Genomic DNA, 19,981 nt, shown 5'->3' with positions numbered 1-19,981 from the left:
AAAAGCATTCCTTATAAAAAGATAGAAGTGATAACCAACAAAGAATTCCCATATCCTTCACTTAACACTTTTAACTATGAGTATCATTATAAAGACTAAGGAAATAATAAAAGATGTTTAATAAACTGAACTGATAAAATCAATTAAAGGTATTCATGTTTTATATAATTAAAGAGAGAGAGTGATAATTTTGTGAACTAAAGATTGAAGTTTAAAGGGTTTACTCAGAAAATAGTCATATACTCTCTGGAAATAAATTATTTGCACTAGTAATGGTTTATTTCAAAGATTTAGCAATATGCTAGTCTTCATGATGTTAGAATAAATAGTTTAACTGTAAGTGCTGAAAAACAGGCAATAAAAACTTTTTTTAAAAGATTTTATTTATTTGAGAGAGAGAGAGAGAGCATGACCGGGGGTGGGAGGTGGAGGAGCAGAGGGAGAGGGACAAGAAGACTCTGTGCTGAGCGCTGAGCCTGGCACAGGGCTCTATCCCACGACCCTGAGATCATGACCTGAGCCCAAATCAAGAGTTCAATGCTTAACCAACTGAGCCACCCAGGTGCCCAAGCAATAAAAACTTTTAAATAAAAGTTTTGGTTTCAATTATTAAAAAGAAAATATATACAAGTCTGACAATCATAATTTGCATAAAATTTCATATTCAAGAAGATGAACAGTGGGGCTTGCTTTAATTTGACAAACAATCTATGTAAATTATCACTACATAAATCAGTAACCACATTTAGTCACAATAAATCAATATATTTACTACAAAAACACCCTTCTTTATGAAAAAATGTGTATGTGTAGGTGCATATACAGAACAAATATGTACAAAGACTTCATGTGTGTACAAGCATAGATATTCATTCTGGTGTTATCATGTGCCCAAATAGACAGCTCTGTGTATTAAGTTTAGGTATAAAATAAAATTAATTTTCAATTAAATTATTAAAAAGAACTTACTAAACTATGTCCACAGAAATGTCCAGCAGCTTCTATTAAAAACAGAAGCAAAGAATAGAAAATTAAAAAGAAAAATATGTATCTGATGTTAATTAACATAACTATTAAAATAAAACAAAACAAAACAAAAACCCTTAACTTCCCAGTGAAGATGATCTGGGCAGAAAGAAAATGACTAAAATATCAAAATAGAAAATTAGAAAATGGTTTGTTTAATAAAATAGGCTAACTCTTAATAAAAATCTACTATACTTCTTAGAATATTTTGATGATATGAGAATGATGAGTAAATTATTTTTCAAGTGTGATGTATCTAGGAAATAGATCAGTGAAACAAAAAGAGTAATATCATCACAGCATACAAACAGAAAATTCACATATAGAAGGAAAAAATCACAGTTTACATTGCATTCATGTTTAAAATCAAACATCACTTTTTCACATTCTGAAGATCCCCCCCCCAAATATGGAAAGAAAAACAAGCCAGAGCTTTAATATAATATTTTTTTCCAACCTGGAACAGCTGCAAAAAACAAATCTTGCTGGAGATAAGCTTGGTTATAAATATCAACATTCCCTTTAAATAAAGGAGTCCAGTTTTCATACCATCTGCCTCTTTCTAAAAGGGAAAAAAATATGAAAATCATAAACTAGGACATCCTCTTTCAAATAAGGCATTTAAAAATGAATGTAGCAAAAAGGCTATGAACTCCTCTGAGCCCCTGCCTTTAAACTTGCCCTGTTTAGCTCAGATCAGAAAACAGGATTTCATGAAAGTAAGCAACTCTTAGTCTATGAATAAAATGCCTTAAGCAATTAATAAAGAAAAAAATGTTCTCAAACTTTTTCACATTTATTGGCCATAATCATAATTTCTGATAGGACCATATTTTTCCTTAATGCATCACACTCCTTACTGTTCATTTTTTAACTACATTTGTCACTTTTGTTACCTCTACTTTTTCCAAAACCTTTTTACAGCCCGTGCCAAAGACTTCCATGTTATCTCTTCTATGCAAAAATCTAGTTACTAACAGAACTGGACTTTTCTTTTAATACAGATTCTATCCTCTGCAAAAATCTTTCCAATGTCTCTCTCAACACAGTGGTCTTCTTATACTCAAGTTTGGATTTTATCTTAAAACCTTCTTTCTTCTTTTGCCCTTAATTATTTTTCATTCTTTGTTAATGACCTTGTGATTGAACATTTTAATTTTTCACTGTACCACATCATTACTACTTCAATAATGAAGTCCATAAACCGTATCCATTATTTAACTCCTTAAAGCATTCATAAGAGAGAATTAATGAAAGATGGCCTACCAAATAGAACGGTGCAGAGTGGTCTACTGGAGATGCATACATAAAGGAAGATCCTGTATAGCAATACTAAGATCGCTTAAGAGAAAGTAGAAGAAACCCAAGACAGAGAGAAATAGCGTCCTCTATTTTAACAATATATGTAAATGTTTAGCCAATTCCTGGAATTACAGTGGTAGGATTTTGAAAAGCTACTGTAACAAAGGCACCTAGGAAGCCCTGACATAAGTCATTCTCATATTTATTCTCTCCCTTCCTCTTTTTCTCATACACACATAAAGACACACTGATATAGCTGAACAAAAAGAGCAAAATTGAATCTTCAATAATGAGCATTTCCTGTTATTTTAAGGTGCTAAGACTACACTTAAATGTGTCCTTCATAGGAAAAATATGTCTGAAGACTTTTTTTTAATTCACTTTCATTCCATTTTAGCCATAGATCACCCAGGTCTGTAATTTTACAAAACAAAGTTCTTTTACAAATGACAAATGACATTTAATTGCTTTCTTGGAATGCTGCATCTTCAGTGTATAAGGAGAGAGGAGAGGGAGAGATGTCTTCAAAATAATGGTCAATAATATTTAATCTCAAATTATTTAAAATAAATGACCATTTCATAACAATCAATATTTCATCCTTTTCATGATTTGATGTAGGCACTACAAAATGAGGGGAACAATTAGATTATCAGTGTTGCAACAGAAAAGTTGTTTTACCTTAGATCTATCAACTATTTAAAAATATTTAAAAAGGCTTTTTCATATTAAATTTACTCTACTGTTTATTTTCTGAATTCCATCCACTAGAACATAGCACCACAAGAGTAGGGATCTTTGTTTTTATATACTAAGAGTCTGAAACAACTAGAAAACTGTGGCGCACAGTAGACACTCAATACATGTTTTTGAGTAAATTTTTTTCAGAACATTAAGTTAAATCATCCATATTTTATGGTTAGTTATCATAAACAATTAAAAATGCTTTGAGTTTTAAAATATTACTATAAATTCTCTATCTCTTATAGAATATGAGCCTGATAAAAGGTGGGTTAACTCCTGTCTATTTTAATTCATTTCCTTTCTGGTTCTATCACTTTTTAGTTGTTTACCAAGCTAAGCTCTTACCATTTTTAAAATGGGCACAGTAAGAATACCTATCCCATACTGCCGTTGTGAGCACTAAATTAAATAGCTAAATATATAAAGTACTTAACATGGTGCTTCTCACATAGTAAGTGTTCATTAAATGTTATTAGTATCATTACGTCATGCTGGTTTAATCAGTTACTCACTGTTGAGGTGCCACACAGTCCAAATGGTTTTTATAAACAACAACAACAAAAAACCCCTGAACTTGATGAACTCACATTCATTTAAAAAGTAAATGAGCTCCTTTATAGTTAAGGTTCTTAGAGTATAAGAATTGCCTCAGAATATACCATGCCTGTATTAACTTAATTACATATAAATTGTACACTTTTCTGCTACTATTTGGTCTCCTAACTATGTTCTAGTATCAGCTAAGTGGCTTCAACAAAAGTATCTTTGGACTAACTTTTAAGATGCCAAATTACACATGCTCTTTTATTGTCAGTAAGCATTGGAAATTCTGGAGTAAGAGAGTACCACTTTCATGCTTACAGTATATGCACATAATCAGTACTCAAAAATACTTTGTAAAATGGTAGGCTTCTAAACAAACAAACAAACAGGCTTAAACACTAGTCCCCAGTTTTAAAACTAATAACTGTTATCTCTAATCTTTGTCAAGAGTTCCAAATTACCCTCCAATCTAAGAAAGGAATCTTTTCAGGTTAACATTCCCATCAATTCTTTGTTATTCCCTCCTCAGGAGTTGTACTAAGTTGTACTAAGTTTACATATATGAAATTTATATACCTATATCCATATGTATCTATATTCCCACCACATGCATTGAGCAGGTCAGTATGGTTCTCTTAGGGAAATAGTCTGATATTATATAAAACTGATTCTATCATCAAGGTCTCAAAACTTTAATTTGCAATAATAAATATAGCACCCCAAATATTTTCTTTTTTTTTTTTAAGATTTATTTACCTATTCATTGGACCACAGAGAGAGAGAGAGAGAGCACAAGCAGGGGGAGAGGCACAGGGAGAGGGAGAAGCAGGCTCCCCGGGACCCCGGGATCATGACCCGAGCCAAAGGCAGATACTCAACCGACTGAGCCACCCAGGCACCCCAGCATCCCAAATATTTTAACCCCAGGTCTAATACACAATGGCAAACAAGAAACATGATTTTAGAATAGCCTTTAAATTATAGAACATTCCAAGCAATGTCTTCTAAAACCTTTAAGAAAAATATCACAAGTATTCCAATCATTTCTCTATCTTCTTTTCAAAAATTAAACTTCACTGTCACATTATACTACTTTCTTTTAAAGCATATCATAAAAGAATGATTTTATAAAAGCACTGGGTAACTACTTTAGAAATCTGTATTCCCTCTGTTATGAAATAATTGGGTCCTTATTATAACATTAACCAAAATTTGGGGGCTGGAATTAGATTATATCTCATGAGTCCCTCTAATTTTAGCAGCATACACAAAAGTCTTTTCAAATGTATATTTTTTAATTATTACTGAACTCTAAACAATTTAAAGAAAAAGCAACTGAGCTTCCCAAAGCAATTTCTGCAGTAAAATGTATAATCTGATTTTTTACAAGTGCATAACACTTCCCAGCAACCTCTCTACCCCAAGTTGGCTGTATGTCCCATTGGACTCAGTAGTCATTACAATTTTCAGGGCTCTCCTGAAGTCTTCCACCCACCTTCATTTTATTCTAGGCACATGAGCTGGTTTCCCAAGTCACAAAGAAAATACAGATCACTAGGTAAGAATCGCTCACTTGCAAGCGTATTCTAACTCATTCGCTTACACACCAACATCCACATTTATACACACACCAAACATAAATCCACACACACATGCTAAGGTACGGACACTGTTCATGCCATTACCTCTACTATAATCTCAGTGAATGAAGTGTCCTGTCTTCCACCATGGCTCCCTCTGTGCCCTGGAGTCCACCCCGATGTATATACTTTCCCTGCCTTTTTACCTTTTGTTCCGCTCCTTTATCATTTTCTCTGTCATTGCCTTCATCTGCAGTCTCACCAGCATTACTGCATTAGTATCATAATTGGTCCTACTGTTTCTGGTCTTGCTCCCCTCAAACCATGCCCCATATTGCTTCTAGAATAATCTTCCATAAATTAAGTTTAATCAAGAAATTCCCCTGAAGTATATTATATCATTCAGTGTTTCCCTATGTCCTTTAGGATGGAGTTCTAATCCCATAGTTTGGTATAATCTAACCCCTGTTCTCTCCCTGATCTCTTTAACCTATCTTTATCCCACACCAACACTGTGCTCTAACTACTTTGAATTACAGTTCCCTGAAATTATCACACTACGTAACAGCTTACTGCCTTTGCCCATGCTCTTCCTTTCTCTGAAATACTTTCAAATACTTCTTTACCTAGATATCTTATACTCCTTTAAAACAGTAGAAAGGTATAACATTCATTAATTCTACTCACATATCTTCCAATTTTCCTCTCCCTCTGGGTAGAGACAATATTGCACTTCACAGTCCCTATTTTGAAATTTGTTTTGACCAATAAAACTCTAAATGCCAGTGCATAATTAGCCACTCTCTTCCCATTGCTGCCTCTGGATCATGGAAGTACATGAGCTTTCCTACCAACACATTTTGGACATGTAGTCTCTGTGAGAAATAAACATTTGTTGTGTTAAGACACTGGGAATTGGGCTTGTTTGTTCCTACAGCATAACCTAGGCTATTCCAGCTGATAAAAAAAAAAAGGTTACCTTTCTCAGGAAGCCTTCCATGAGCCCAACACAGTCTGATTCAAATGCTGTTTCTCCACGTGATGATAGCTTTGTATTCATACTCTCACCACAACACAACACTGTAGTAAGATGGCTGCTGTAACCATCCATCTCCCTTCAAACAGTACTTCTGAAGGCAGGAACTGTGTATTTCATCCCTGTATTGCAGAGGCAGCTTTTAGGCAAACAGGCTTGAGCAATGGAATATAGAAAGGCCCATCAGGAGACCCACCTCAAAATACCCATAGGCCCTAACTGACCAATGGGCTACTTACAATTAGGCACAGATACCAAAATAGAGAATTCCATAGGAGGGCATACTTCCTCACCTTCCCTCTTTAAAAACAGCCTCCACTCACCACCTCATTGCAGAAAGCCTCTCCTCTGCTGTTCTGCCCACCTCTCCCTTGCAGTATATTCAATAAACTTCTGTTTCCTTTGTTCTGCCTCAGGTGAATTCTTTCACCCCCTATGCCACGGCTTCTACCCAATCATCGCCCCCCGCTCTGATGAAGAGACACTCCATTTGGACACCACAAGTGAGACACTTACCATGTTTGCTAAATTAACTGGTCATTCATTCATTCACTCATCAAGGACCAAGAACTACTCTAGTTGCTAGAGACAGAGTAAAACCAGAGCAAACAAAAACACCTGCACTCATAGGAACTGACATTCTTGTGAAGGATAATGACAATAAGCAAGACAAATAAGTATAAAATATATAGTTTATTATATAGTGATAAATGCTAAGTAGAAAATATAGAGCAGGAATATTTGGATGGTAACCAGGTTAGATCTCATTTAAACGGTGATCTTTTAATAAAGACCCAAAGGAAAGTAAATAAATGGGCTATGCAGGTATCTAGGGAAGAGCAATTCAGTAGAGAGAATAGTATAAAAACCCTGAGATGGGAACATGCCTGGCATGTTCAGAGAACAACAAAGAAGCCAGTATGGCTGAGCAAGTGATTAGAGATGAGATTAGAGCAGTAACAAGGAACCATCTCTTGCAGAGACATATAGGCCAGTTTAAGAGCTTTAGCTTTTATCTTGAGTGAAACAGAGAGCCATTGAAAAATTCTGAGCAGAGGAAGAGGTGGAAGAGGACAGCAAAAGATAAGGTCAGAGATATAATGGGGGCCCATATTTTTGATTGTATAACATATTTCTTCTTCCCACAAAACAGGTGAATGCAGATATACCAATTAATCAAGAAAGATTAAAAATGACATTGAATGACATTTTATGAAGATCTTAATCTGTTCATTACTTACTATATAGAGACATTGATTATAATCCAAATATAACTACCAAAATATAGCAATGTACCAAAGTATCATAGTGTATCAAACACAAGAGAGATCAAGTATTTAAAGTAGAAACAAATCCTAATAGACAATAATACTAAATGATTTAAAAAATAAATCAGATATAGATTTATAGCTCTATGGATCCTGCTTTATTTACTTGGATTTGCCCAAATACCACAAAAAAAATATAAGTAAAATCATTCCCCCATTGTAATACTGTCTTCCATAAGAAAAGAACTACATTCCAAACTCAAGTTCATTGCCAGAAGCAAACAAACCAAAACAAGAAAAACAAGTGAAAGAAAACAAACCACAAGTCAAAACACCTTTTGCCAAATGTTAAATCAAATAAACACACCTTGTGTTGTGTCCCTGATGCTGCCAAGTCTGAACTCTGGAGAGCTGCCAAGGGGTAAGATGTTTCCAAAGGCAAGATCTTTACTGAGGAAGCTGTGCTTGCATTCCTGGCAAATTCAATTCCAGATACCAATAACAATGCTCTTGGTTGCTTTTTCTTACTGGAATTCAAAGTAGAGTATATGGAAACATTATAAATGGATGACCTCCAGTGCCCTAATACCCACAAAATAAAATCACTGCGGTAGCTTTTTCCAAGAGGTGTTTCTTGGTTTGCTAAGTCTGTTATACATTCAATTGAATTAAGTTTCTCTGGTCAAATATACTCAGAAAATGTTGCATATCATGCCCAGGCCCCTTTTTTATAAGGCACACCTTCAAAAACAAGGCTCACCTTCAAAAACAAGGCTCTGAGGAATCCCGTAATAGGAAAACCTATTTAAATTTACTTGACCCAGTGTGTCTGACATTTATTTAATTAAAGACCCCCTTTCCACTGTAATAATAGTAACATTATTTCTGCAGATCACACTTTACGAATGGTTTATTGTATAGTGATTATCTGAAAAGTAGTTAGGGATGTGTTCACTATATTTTAGAGTTGAGTATGAATATAAAAAGACCAATTTGAATTTGTTCTCTGTTAGTGCAATTTATACAGAGTCAACCTATAAAAATAATTGTATTTATTTAACCATAATTGTTTAAATATGTTACTTTCTAAACTAAATGCCCATTAAAAAGTAACAAAGGAAACAATCAGATAATATATGATTTATTCATTTTTGTTCGGCAAATATTTACTGAATACCTATTATGTGCCAGGCACTGAACTTATCTCTAGTTTTATATTGCAATTGCTCTTATATAGATAAGAGTATCAAGTTTAAATGGTTCCAAACCACTGTCTCATAATAATAACACCAACTCAAAATTTAACCCCAAGCATTTGAGAACACAAGTTTCACTAATTCTAATCATATCATTAAAAATAGCTTGCAACCTTTAGGCTGTTTCTAAATAGTGATAATAATTAAGCTCAAGCATGATAATAAGAAAACACAGTCTTTTAAAAATAGTGCTGCAAAAGAATAAAATTGAAGTCTGACATGGGAAACAAAGGCAAAAAGAAAAATTAAATTTCCTTACTACCCACAGCCCACTGCCAAGTCCTTGAAACATGCAGTGACATTCCTCTAGGGACTCAACTGCCTCGATGTTAATACTTTGCTAAGGGCAAAAGGCAATCTTAGCCTGACCCCAGGATCCTGTAAGTCTACTTTAACATATACAAATTTCTTTGGAAACTTCCTTTATCTCTACCCACCCCCCCACCTAGATACATGTTGGCAATCATCCCCCAAGCATATGACCCACCAACAGACAATAATAAATGACCTTTTCCCAACAATAGCTAGTCCCCTCAAGGTCCTGGAAACCTTGCTTCCAAAATTCCTTAGAGACTTAACACTATCCCTAACCCCCTCCCATCTTGAAAGTTGGGATATAATCAGCCACTCCTCATGACCCCTGTGCAGCTATTTCTGCCCACGGGTCCTATCCCTGTGCTTTAATAAAACCAAAGACCTCTCAAGAATTCTTTCTCGGCCGTCGGCAATGAACCTTAACATCTTTCCTACATCAAAGTCCTGTTTACCATGCACAAAATTTAACTTAAAAGAATCACAGACCTAGAGGTAAATACTGAAATTAAAAAATGCTTAGAAGAAAACAGGAGTAAAACTTCATGACCTTGGGTCAGGCAATAGTTTCTTAGATATAACACCAAACATACAAGCAACAAAAGAAAAAATAGGCACGTTACACTTCATCAGAATAAAGAAAAACTTTTGTGCTCCAAAGTACATGACCAAGAAAGTGAAAAGACAACCCACAGAATGGGAGAAAATATTTGCAAATCATATATCTGATATGCGTTTTATACCCAGAATGAAGAACTCTTACAACCCAACAGTAAAAATGCAAATAATCCAATTTTTAGAAAGATAAAGGATTTAAATAGAGATTTCCTCAACGACTAAAAACAAATTGCCAATAAACACATGAAAAGATGGTAAATTTCATTAGTCACTAGGGAAATTCAAATCAAAACCACAATGAGATACCACTTCACTAGACAGACAATAAGATAAGACATGTTAGTGAGGATGTAGAGAAACTAGAATCTTCATACACTGCTGGTGGAAAAGTAAAATGGTGCACAGCCATCTTCAAAACAGTTTGGCAGTTCCTCCCAAAACCACAGAGTAACCGTATGACCCAGCAATTCCACTCCTAGGTATTTACCCAAGAGAAATGAAAACACATGTCCACATAAAAACTTGTACATGAATGTTCATAGCAGCATTATTCTTATAGCCAAAAAGTGGAACAATCCATGATGAATAGATAAATAAAATGTGATATAACCATACAATGGAATATTATTGCACCATAAAAAGGAATGAAATATTGATACATGTGAACCTTGAAAACATTATGCTAAGTGAAAGAAGCCAGTCACAAAAGTCCAATTAATACATCATTCCTGTTGTTCTCTTTATATGAAATGTCCAGAATGAGAAAATCTATACAGACAGAAAACAGATTAACAGTTATGTAAGGCTAGGAGTGAGAGCAGAAGAGATGGGGCATGACTGATAATGGGTACAGGGTTTCTTTTTTGAGGTTATGAAAATATTCTAAAATTATGTAGTGGTGATGGTTGCACAGCTTTGTGAATATGCTACAAAACTACTGAATTGTACACTTTAAAATAATAAATTTAATGGTTGTGAATTACATCTCAATAAAGTTATTAAAATAAAAGAATCATAATAATATATATCTATAGTCCTTATCTAAAATGTTGGACCAGTTGTGTCTTGAAGGTTTTTAGATTACAGAGAGGTAATATGTCCCATTTACTGTAATTACAAAACAATCCTGGAGGAATGTAGAGATAGCACGTTAATATTTCATAGCAAAATCTTATCACTATTGACACTGACTAGAAAAGTAAACACTATATAAATAGTCCCATGTCATGTTAAATATGGTTTTGCCTCAATTGAGTTTATGCAAAACTTGGGGAAAAATTTTGCAGAACTTTTTTTTTTTAGAACTTTGGGGTTTTGAAAATGTGAATAGGGGCGCCTGGGTGGCTCAGTCGTTAACCGTCTGCCTTCGGCTCAGGTCATGATCCCAGGGTCCTGGGATCGAGCCCCGCATTGGGCTCCCCACTCTGCGGGAAGCCTGCTTTTCCCTCTCCCACTCCCCCTGCTTGTGTTCCCTCTCTAGCTGTGTCTCTCTCTGTCAAGTAAATAAATAAAATCTTTAAAAAAAAAAAATATGAATAATGGGTATTGGACCCTTATTAATGATGATGATTAATATTAGCAATAATAATCATATCAGCACTTCCCATTTACTACACTTTGCATGTCACATGTATTATCAGAAAGAAATTTCCGTAACATTCCTGTGGAACAAGTACAATTAACTCCGACTGGGAAAACTGAGTTTCCTAATGATTAAGTGACTTTTCCAAGCACACACAGTTAACAAAGAAAAGGGCAGAGATTTGAATGCAATTCTATCTGATCACAGAGCATACTCCCTTTCCTCTACAGGGAAGAGTATGTTCAGATCATCCATTTGAGATATAGACTTCAAATCTATAAAATGGAGTAAAGAATTCTTTTATATATATCACAGAGATTATTGTAAGAATGAAATGAGATCATTTTTATGAAAATAATGTGGCAAATATAAAGGTCCATATAAATGTGAAACAATTTTACCTGGAAAACTATTTTTATTATATATCTAAATCAATGTTTAAAGTGAGATATAGTTTTAGTCAAATTCTTTACAGACATTCAAAATAAATACACTAATTTTATTGAAAAAATGCTAAGCATTAAACATTGTTTTTTAAATATCTAAGAAAAGAAAATCTACATGTGTTCAAAGGGTCCATAACTAAACGTCTATCTCAAGTTTTTATAAAGTTTTTATAAGCCATATATAAAACTGGTGCAGTATGCAAACATATATATTATGTTTGGTCTTAAAGTAGTTCTGTGTACCCAGGAGAGGCCAGACAGATTATTTTTTTACTTTATAGGTAACTTCTTAATCTTCTGAAATCTTGAAATTATTTCAGTTTATTTAACAGCCTGCTCACAAAAGTTTACATACCATATAAGTTCCTAGGGTAATTAGGGCATTGTCTATATATCCTCCCCTCAAGGAAAATTTTGTTATAAATAGGACATGCAGGGGTATATTCACAGCATTAAAAAAATTTAGGGAGTGCTGTCTGTATTCTAAAATACTGATCCAATCACATTGGCTCTACAGTATAAGTATCTAAAATGGATCCTCACTGCCTATAAGATGGAAACTCCTTTGTGTGGCATATAAAACAGCCTTCTCAGCCTGGGCCAGCAGGTCTTTATTGACTCAACTCCAGCCACTTTTCTCCAAATTGTGTTCCAGCCACTGAATTTCTTTCATTTCCCAACTATGTGATCCTATTGACAGCTTAGTAGCATTACAGATCTTGTTCTCTTTGCCTTGATGTTACCTTAGCCCCAGCCTTATCTACCTTAAATTCATAGGCATCCTTCAAAACCTCATTTCAAGCCACTTCCCTTATATAATTCACCTATACCTGTCAAACAAATCTTTGCTGATTAACTGATTGATACATAACTTGCATATTAATACAGTACATGCTTATCTCTATAAGCACATAGACTTTTGGCATAAAGAGTAAAGTATTACTATTTCTTACAATACTGCAATATTTAACTGAATGTCTTTGGAAATGAAATTCTAAAATCTTTACATGAATATGTTTCATTTAAGGCACAGAGATGAAAAAGAGAAATTTTGGTGATTAAATATAAAGAATAATAGACTTGTTTTTAACCCCAGTCCATATAAGACCAAAGAAATGCCAGGGGAAAGTAGAACATTGAAAGGCAATTATTGAGTAAATTTGGGTACCTTGAAATAAAAATTCCAATCTTATACACTAAAGTTTATAGTTTAGGGCAAGAGTTGCAAACTTTTCCTATAAAGGGCCAGATCATAAATTTTTAGGCTTTGAAGGTCAAGAGGGAAAATCAAATTATAACTGTGTCACAGCAATTTGTAGTGCTCTGAGCAATGCAAAGCAACACAGCCGCACATTTGCATATCTGTGGCAATTACTCAACACTGCTGTTTAAGCATCACATACAGCATGTAAAATTATGTATAGGCTTGTTCCAATAAAACTTTATTTATAAACAAAATTTGAATTTCATGTTTACATCACAAAGTATTGTTTGTTTTTCCCAACCATTTAAAAATACAAAAACTATTCTTAGTTCACGGGTCATACAAAAACAAGCAGTGAGCCAGATTTAGGTAGGCCATGGATCATAGTCAGCTGATGAAGGGTTTAGGTATATATTTTTTTTCCAGTAAACAGATCCCCTCCCAGAGCCTCCAGAAAGGAATGCAGCCCTGCTGATACCTTGATTTCAGCCCAGTGAGAACTATGTTAGACTTCTGAACTACAGATCTATAAGATAATGAATTTGTGGTTTTTAAAGTCACTAAATTGGGCAGTTTGTTAAAGCAAAGAATATAAAACTAATACAGTTCTCATTTTTAGTTTTTTCCTCATCTTTTTGTTTTACCTTTTGATCTTCCTACTGTCGCTTAATCAGTATCTGTCCTTTTTATATGGAGTTCTTCTATCCATAGAGGCCATGAATTCTTGCAAAGAATTTCCTCAAATGTTCTTCCATAGCTTAAAATTCTTGATTTTCACAGGTATGTCACTGAATCTTCTGATGATTACCTTTTCCTTAGATTTGTGGGATTTTTTTTTTTGTTCCATTCATTTCAAATGTTAAACCTATCCAGAATATTTTGGCATTGAATGAAACTATACAGATCATTTCTACCTAGTCCAATCTTTTCCAAATATATGTATGTATGTAGGTATGTATGGGGGTGGGGTGGAGATGTTGAGGAGAGGAGAAGAGGCAAAGAATGGAAACCTAGGAAATGACAAAATGGAATCAGAAACTGATTCTTTTTTAAATTATAACTTTCCATCCTGAAAAAAAAATCTGATATACCCCTGCCCAGAGAGATTCAGTGTATATTGAACCACTGTGAATAATGAGAATGTATTATAATGCTCAAGCACATTCTTCATAAAAATGGAAGAACATCACAAATCTTCAACTGTATATATTCACATATAAGGAACTTGATGCCTGAAACATGATAAACCACCTCCCTCCCCGCCCAAAATAATGTATCTACTGCTGGAGCCAAGCCTAAAACTTTCAGTCCAGTACACCTTCTACCTAGTATAGTTATAAACTGTAATCCACAAATAGGATTTTGTCACAGGTATCCATATAATTTATTATTCTACATCCTGTAATATTCAAATATTTTTAATATCTACGTTAAAAAGTTTTTTGGGTTAAACCATCTTCCTTTTGTCTTTGCCAAAATTTTAATTTCTTCAGTCTAATTAGTCTGCTATTTTTGCAACTATGTCACCACATAATACTACTATGGAAGAACTAAGCTTCTTTTTATTCCTATTGTCATTCTCCATGTTCAGTGGCTTGAAAACCATGAAATTGATAAGATCCTCTCACTTATGGAACTGTCTCCACCTTCTGATTCAACAAAACAGAATTTGCTAAACCTCTGAGTACAGAGTATTTATCTTTCTATTGTTTAACATTTCCAAATTAAGAAGCTAAGAAATCATCTTTTCTTTTTCATGAAAATATATACCTATTTCACTCTGTTGTTGAAAAGATACTTAACAAGTATGGATATAACAGGTGTGAAAAGATTTAGCTCTAGGACTCTATGATCCTTATCGGTTCAGTTAGAAATGTCTTGAGGATATCAAATATTATAAAATATGTATCACTATTTTCCATTAATATTGTTTTAGACATTCTGGAAGAACACCAAAAAATGACAATTTTCTAAGCAATATTTTTATTAAAACCTTCACACTTAGAGCCAAATCTATTGATATAAAAAATACGAATACAGAGGAACAAAGACAGAAAAATCTGGCCTAGCCTCATGTTTCCATGAGGAGGAACTTCACTGGAACAGTAGTTCTCAAAGGAGATATTTTTGACATTGGAGTGGGGGAAGAAAATTCTTCATTGAGCTGGACCTCTCGATTACACAGGACCCCAAAAGCCAGTAGCTTTTAAACACATAGTAATAATTTAAAAACACCTCCACTTATTTCAAATGGCCCAAAGGGATCACCCAGGGTGGAAAATCAGAGCACTAGGTTAACAGTCCTGGCCTCAGATCCCACTCCTTATTTGCAGCTTCCCAACAGGAGAGTTATCTGATTGAGGGCTGAAATCCATTGGTCCATATTACTCCAATGGGTAGATATTAGCTATTGTAAACCTGTAAATTCTAGAGGTTTTCCTTCTTTCACTTCACTCTCTGCCCTGGACCACGCATATCAGTAATTCTGGGTAAATGTATCTTTTCTGCAAACTGAAATTTTCCCTCATTGAATTCCAGGTTCTGAGAAAAGAAGTGGAGGTAGAAAGGGGCAGGAAATACTAGTACTCATTTTTGGTCTCCTATCCAAAGCATTATGCCCAATCAACTATTTAGTAATGAAGCTGATATGGTAAACTCCACCTGTTTACAAGCTCAAGAGAGAAAAAAAGCTATTACTTATTGAGGCTCTAAAAACTTTAATTTCATTAGAATGTTTACTCCATTTGTCTTTATACCAGCTTCTCTACCAGAAATGGAGTTAAGAAAGGAATAGTCAAAAACTAAACAGTTCAAATGAAATTATAAATGCTAATAAAGAAAACAAGTGCTCCTATATACTCCTGTGTTTATTACAAAACAATATATATTTTCTTTTTTCAATGTTTTCCCTATATAATGATACTATCTACTACAGATGCCCACTTCTATTGATAAACCTAGATAAAGAAAATTTAGCGAACAAAATAACTCTACCTATAGCCTTTTATTTAAATAGAGAAATCAGGAAAAGAGCCACAGTGGAACCAACCACAATATTTTTTAGCCACAAGAAATTAAAATAGTATAAAAGCTGACTCACTTAAGTTAAAGAAAAGAGTCTAGGAGTCAGGTTATAGTATTCAAGTGGCATATGCTAAACATAATCAGTTTTTCTTTGTCGACTTTGATAGAAGAGAAAGTTTATGTATTTAATGTTTATTTCAAAAATACAATTTAACATTTTCTCAAAATATTTGAAATTTCTCTTTCCACTTGCTTAAATATAAGAATATCCTTTAAGAGAATGATCAAAGGGCATTTGAAAAAAATTATAGCTTACATGGTTTTGAAAAGACAGCAACAATCTATTGGTAGTTCCTTTTTATTAAATAGTAAAAAAAATAAAAGGATTGGTTTAAGATTCTGAATTAAAGTAAGCTATGGTAAAATGCATTGTGGAAGAAAAGGAAAAGACCCAATTCTTTTCCCCACTATATACTCAGTCTATCTTTGGGATGAGGCAAGGGGGAGAGTAATTTCCTTATCCCTCAAGAAGTTGATCCAAAACAGGATCTTAATCCAAGACCACTTAATGCTTCCAACTGTGTCTTTCTCTAAGGGGGGAGTCAATAGCTTCCTTGGCTTCTCAAAGTAATATATGACACCATAAAGGTTATTCATCTTTGGATTAGAAGGTAATCTTTCCCAATCCTTTCAGGCTATGTATATACTTTGAAAAACCTAGTGATGTCAAGCAAGGGGGGAAAAATGTGTCATGCAAGACATTTAAGGTGCTATGTAACCAGAACTATCACAGAATCAGTAAGAAATAGACAAATGAGTTTCTTCCTCAATTCTAAATTACCCAATGATAAAAGAAGTCACAAGGGAAGTCTGAAAATACTTTAAGCTGAATAGTCATACTTCTGTGTTTACAAATTCAGATCATATAGACAAAAAGATAAAGTGTAATCAATAACACTTCACATGTGTCTAGATCATTAATAATCAATTATTCCTTCTTACTCTTTAGGAACAAAGGGCACAGTAGCCCCACTTTATAGATGAGAAAACAGTTATGAAGGTTATTGCCCAAGGACAATATTTCCTAACCCTGCCAGTTTTCTGTCTTATAGGCCAAGGTTCTCCCCAGTGTTATCAAGCAGTACAAGCTTCCTTCTTGGGGATTTATACCGTAAACCTAGCAGAAGGAAGTAAAATCAGATTTTTAGCTCCTTTTGTGTTTTCTCTCTGTGGAATGTTTGTTCTGCTGAATCATTTGGGGCCAACTGGTATGAGCAAAGAGATCTGAAGTGGTTATCTGTGGTTACCATCTTAACAGTTAATCATTAAATGTGGGTCAATGAAGCAAAGGGGCTTTATACGCTTAATATCACCCACCCTCCACAGAAGAGACGGAGATCATCTATTGGGGCCTGTCCAAAAATAAATTGCCTCAACTTCCTGAGCTGCTCACTGTGCTCAAACGGGCACCAGCGAGGAAAAGAATTCTAGGTAGAAGAAACGAGATCTCCTATCCCCATTTTCCTAGCCATCCACATGGACACCAACACTTTGTGGGTTCAGGGATTCACCAAGCACCAAGCAAAGATCCTCTCCGCATCCCACCCTAGCGCCCCCCTCCTCCGTGCAAATAAAGCCATCTCACGCTGCCTAAAGCTCTTCTCTGCAAACGTTTTGGTCTGCAGATACTTATAAAGAAGGAAAGGCGGGGGAAAGTACGGAGAGGAGTAATACTGGAAAGGGAGGCCAGAGGAACTACAGACCCGGAGCGATGGACAGTAAAATAAACGGACGCGAATTAACTGACAGCACAAGGGAGCCAATCCCTAACCAAGTGAGAGGTCTCGGGAGGTGGGCGGGACTAAAATTTCCAGGGCCCAGCGCCCCAGCCAGACACGCTGGCAGGGCGGGAACCGTGCGTCCCTTAGCAACAGCGGCGGCCACGCCCACCCACCACCCCAACACCAGATCCGCCATCCCCACCCCCACCGCGAGCGTCCTGTTCGCCAGAAGGGGTCCTTAAGTTATTACCGTACATACTGGGTTTCCCGGGCTTCGGGTTCCCCCTCTTCTAGAGCCTCCCTCCACCCAGCCCACCCCAGTGCCGCTCTCAGGGGCGGAACGACCATCTCCTAAACGCTTTGGGGGCTCGCTAAGGACGTGCGCCCGCTTTCAGTCCCGGACCCCGAGCTTCCCTGGCAGGGCCTCCCCAGCCCCCTCGCCCTCGCCGGACACACACACCTCAGCTCAGCCAAGGCAAGGGCCGACAAACTTCGTGTCCGGCTGGAAATGTTGCTGTCCACGGTCCTGTCACTCAGAGGCAGGGGCGGGACGAACCAGCCGCACACCCTTAATCCCACAGGGCGGTACGAAAAGAGGCGGGGCTCGGCGGAAAGGGACGGGACCAGTCCCCAGCTCGCGCTCCGATTGGTCAGTCTCTCTCCCGCCTCTGCGCGGGTCCCGGACGCAAAGAAGCCGGCCCTACGGCCTTTCCTTCCTCTAGCGTGGAGTCCCAAACTTCCAATACTTGACTCACGAAATGAAATTAGAAATAAGGACTATGACTTGTTTTATAAATATAAAACACAATTACACGTTATTTTGATTGTTGAAGCCTTCTCACCTAACACACACTCCCCATCCCCACTCTCCGGGGAGCATCCCTTGGAGGAAGCATGGACCATCTCTGAAAAAATCATTGTTTGCAGATTGAAGCTTTTCACAGATTAATCAATTTAGGAAAAGTGGTTCCTGAAACATGACCAACAACAAAACTTTGGCGGTATGTCCAGGTATTCAGTTTTCACGTCTACGAAATGGGAATGAAATACAAAGTTATTATTTGGAAAGCATTTGACAGTTGAATGATTTATACCTAATAATCATGTACTCCTCTCAACACCCAACAGAGCTCTTATTATCCAAGGCCTATGAACAATGAAACTGAGGCTCAGATATGTTACATTTATTCAATCATTCAACAAATGAAAAAGTGCCTGTAGTCATTATTTTTTATACTGTGGTAAATTGAATTTAAAATTCTTTCAAAAAAGTATGCGATTTCCAATTTAATTTTTCAATTTTTCTCTTGCCCTAGTGTAAGTTATTTTCCTATGGGCCAGCCCGTCATAGCTTCAAAAAAAAAAAAAAAAAAAAAAAGCCCTTGAGAAAGAAAACAGCATACAGAGTAAAGAAGGACTGAGACAAGTATAAATAGACTAACTAGAAGGTCTCTGAAATCTCTCAGGATATCAGGGTCAGGAATTGAATCCAAAATGTAATTTTATTTTATTTTCTCCTAAAACATTTGCTGGTCTCCAGTTCCTCTCCCAGAAATAAAGGTAGAGTTAAATGAGATTATCTTAATACTCTTAACCAGATTTGTATGCGTGTGGTTTTAAAATAGTGCAACCCTTTTTCCTTCTATATTAAACCAATACCCAGAAGTATTTATCTTGTCCAATACAGTAGTAATAAAGGAAAAAACAAAACAATACTTCTGGACAAGTGCTTTGAGATTCAATTAAAATGTCCACCATACTATGATAAAATTGTTGGAATAAAAGAAACATTCCAATTGCAAATGATTTTATTCTCTTGTCCTGCTGAATTTTCAAATTCTTCTGAAAGCTCACTAACTGTAAATACCTCTCCACAAAATTTCTTGATTTGTATGACTCATGATCACCATTATGTTTCTTTAATCTTTTAAAAATATTTGGTTTTAGACTAAAAAGAAAGAGCTATGATTGTATATTAATAAGTACGTTATATAAATAAATACTGTAAGATTTAAATAAAAGTGGTGAATTATTTATTTGAATCCTTTTTCAATTGCATATTCAAATAAGGACAGCAAATGCATTTGTTTAAATATTCTCACATATATAAGAGATTATACATTTAAATAAATGTATTGTATGCATGTAAATGTGTAATCATTGAAATAAACACAGCTGTATATTTCCCATATGTATAGCTCCAGATGTTTGAAGCATACATTCAAATTTCTGGAACTCTACACCTTGGTATCTAGTTAA

At 35.4% G+C, this 19,981-nt stretch overlaps 1 protein-coding gene across 6 annotated transcripts in view; it reads right to left on the bottom strand.

Annotated features, from left to right (window-relative positions):
- Positions 1–18,308, bottom strand: part of TRIQK (triple QxxK/R motif containing) — an 84,200-nt gene extending 65,892 nt beyond the window's left edge. For 2 of the 6 annotated variants that reach the window (XM_036065487.2, XM_078072236.1), the window contains exons 1-3: positions 18,181–18,282; positions 7,867–8,026; positions 6,175–6,353 (exon numbers count right to left, since the gene is read on the bottom strand). In XM_036065487.2, coding sequence (XP_035921380.1) covers positions 6,175–6,306 — 132 coding nt within the window. In that variant the 5' untranslated portion in view covers positions 6,307–6,353; positions 7,867–8,026; positions 18,181–18,282. Of the gene's footprint in view, positions 1–6,174; positions 6,354–7,866; positions 8,027–18,180 lie in introns of all 6 variants that reach the window. The other 4 variants (XM_036065493.2, XM_036065491.2, XM_036065490.2 and 1 more) reach the window with 4 other exon arrangements.
- Positions 18,309–19,981: the final 1,673 nt, after the last annotated feature.

The sequence above is a fragment of the Halichoerus grypus genome, chromosome 5 (genome assembly GCF_964656455.1).
Source record: "Halichoerus grypus chromosome 5, mHalGry1.hap1.1, whole genome shotgun sequence".
NCBI classification, from domain to species: domain Eukaryota; kingdom Metazoa; phylum Chordata; class Mammalia; order Carnivora; family Phocidae; genus Halichoerus; species Halichoerus grypus.
This window is presented reverse-complemented; position numbering and strand designations above follow the sequence as displayed.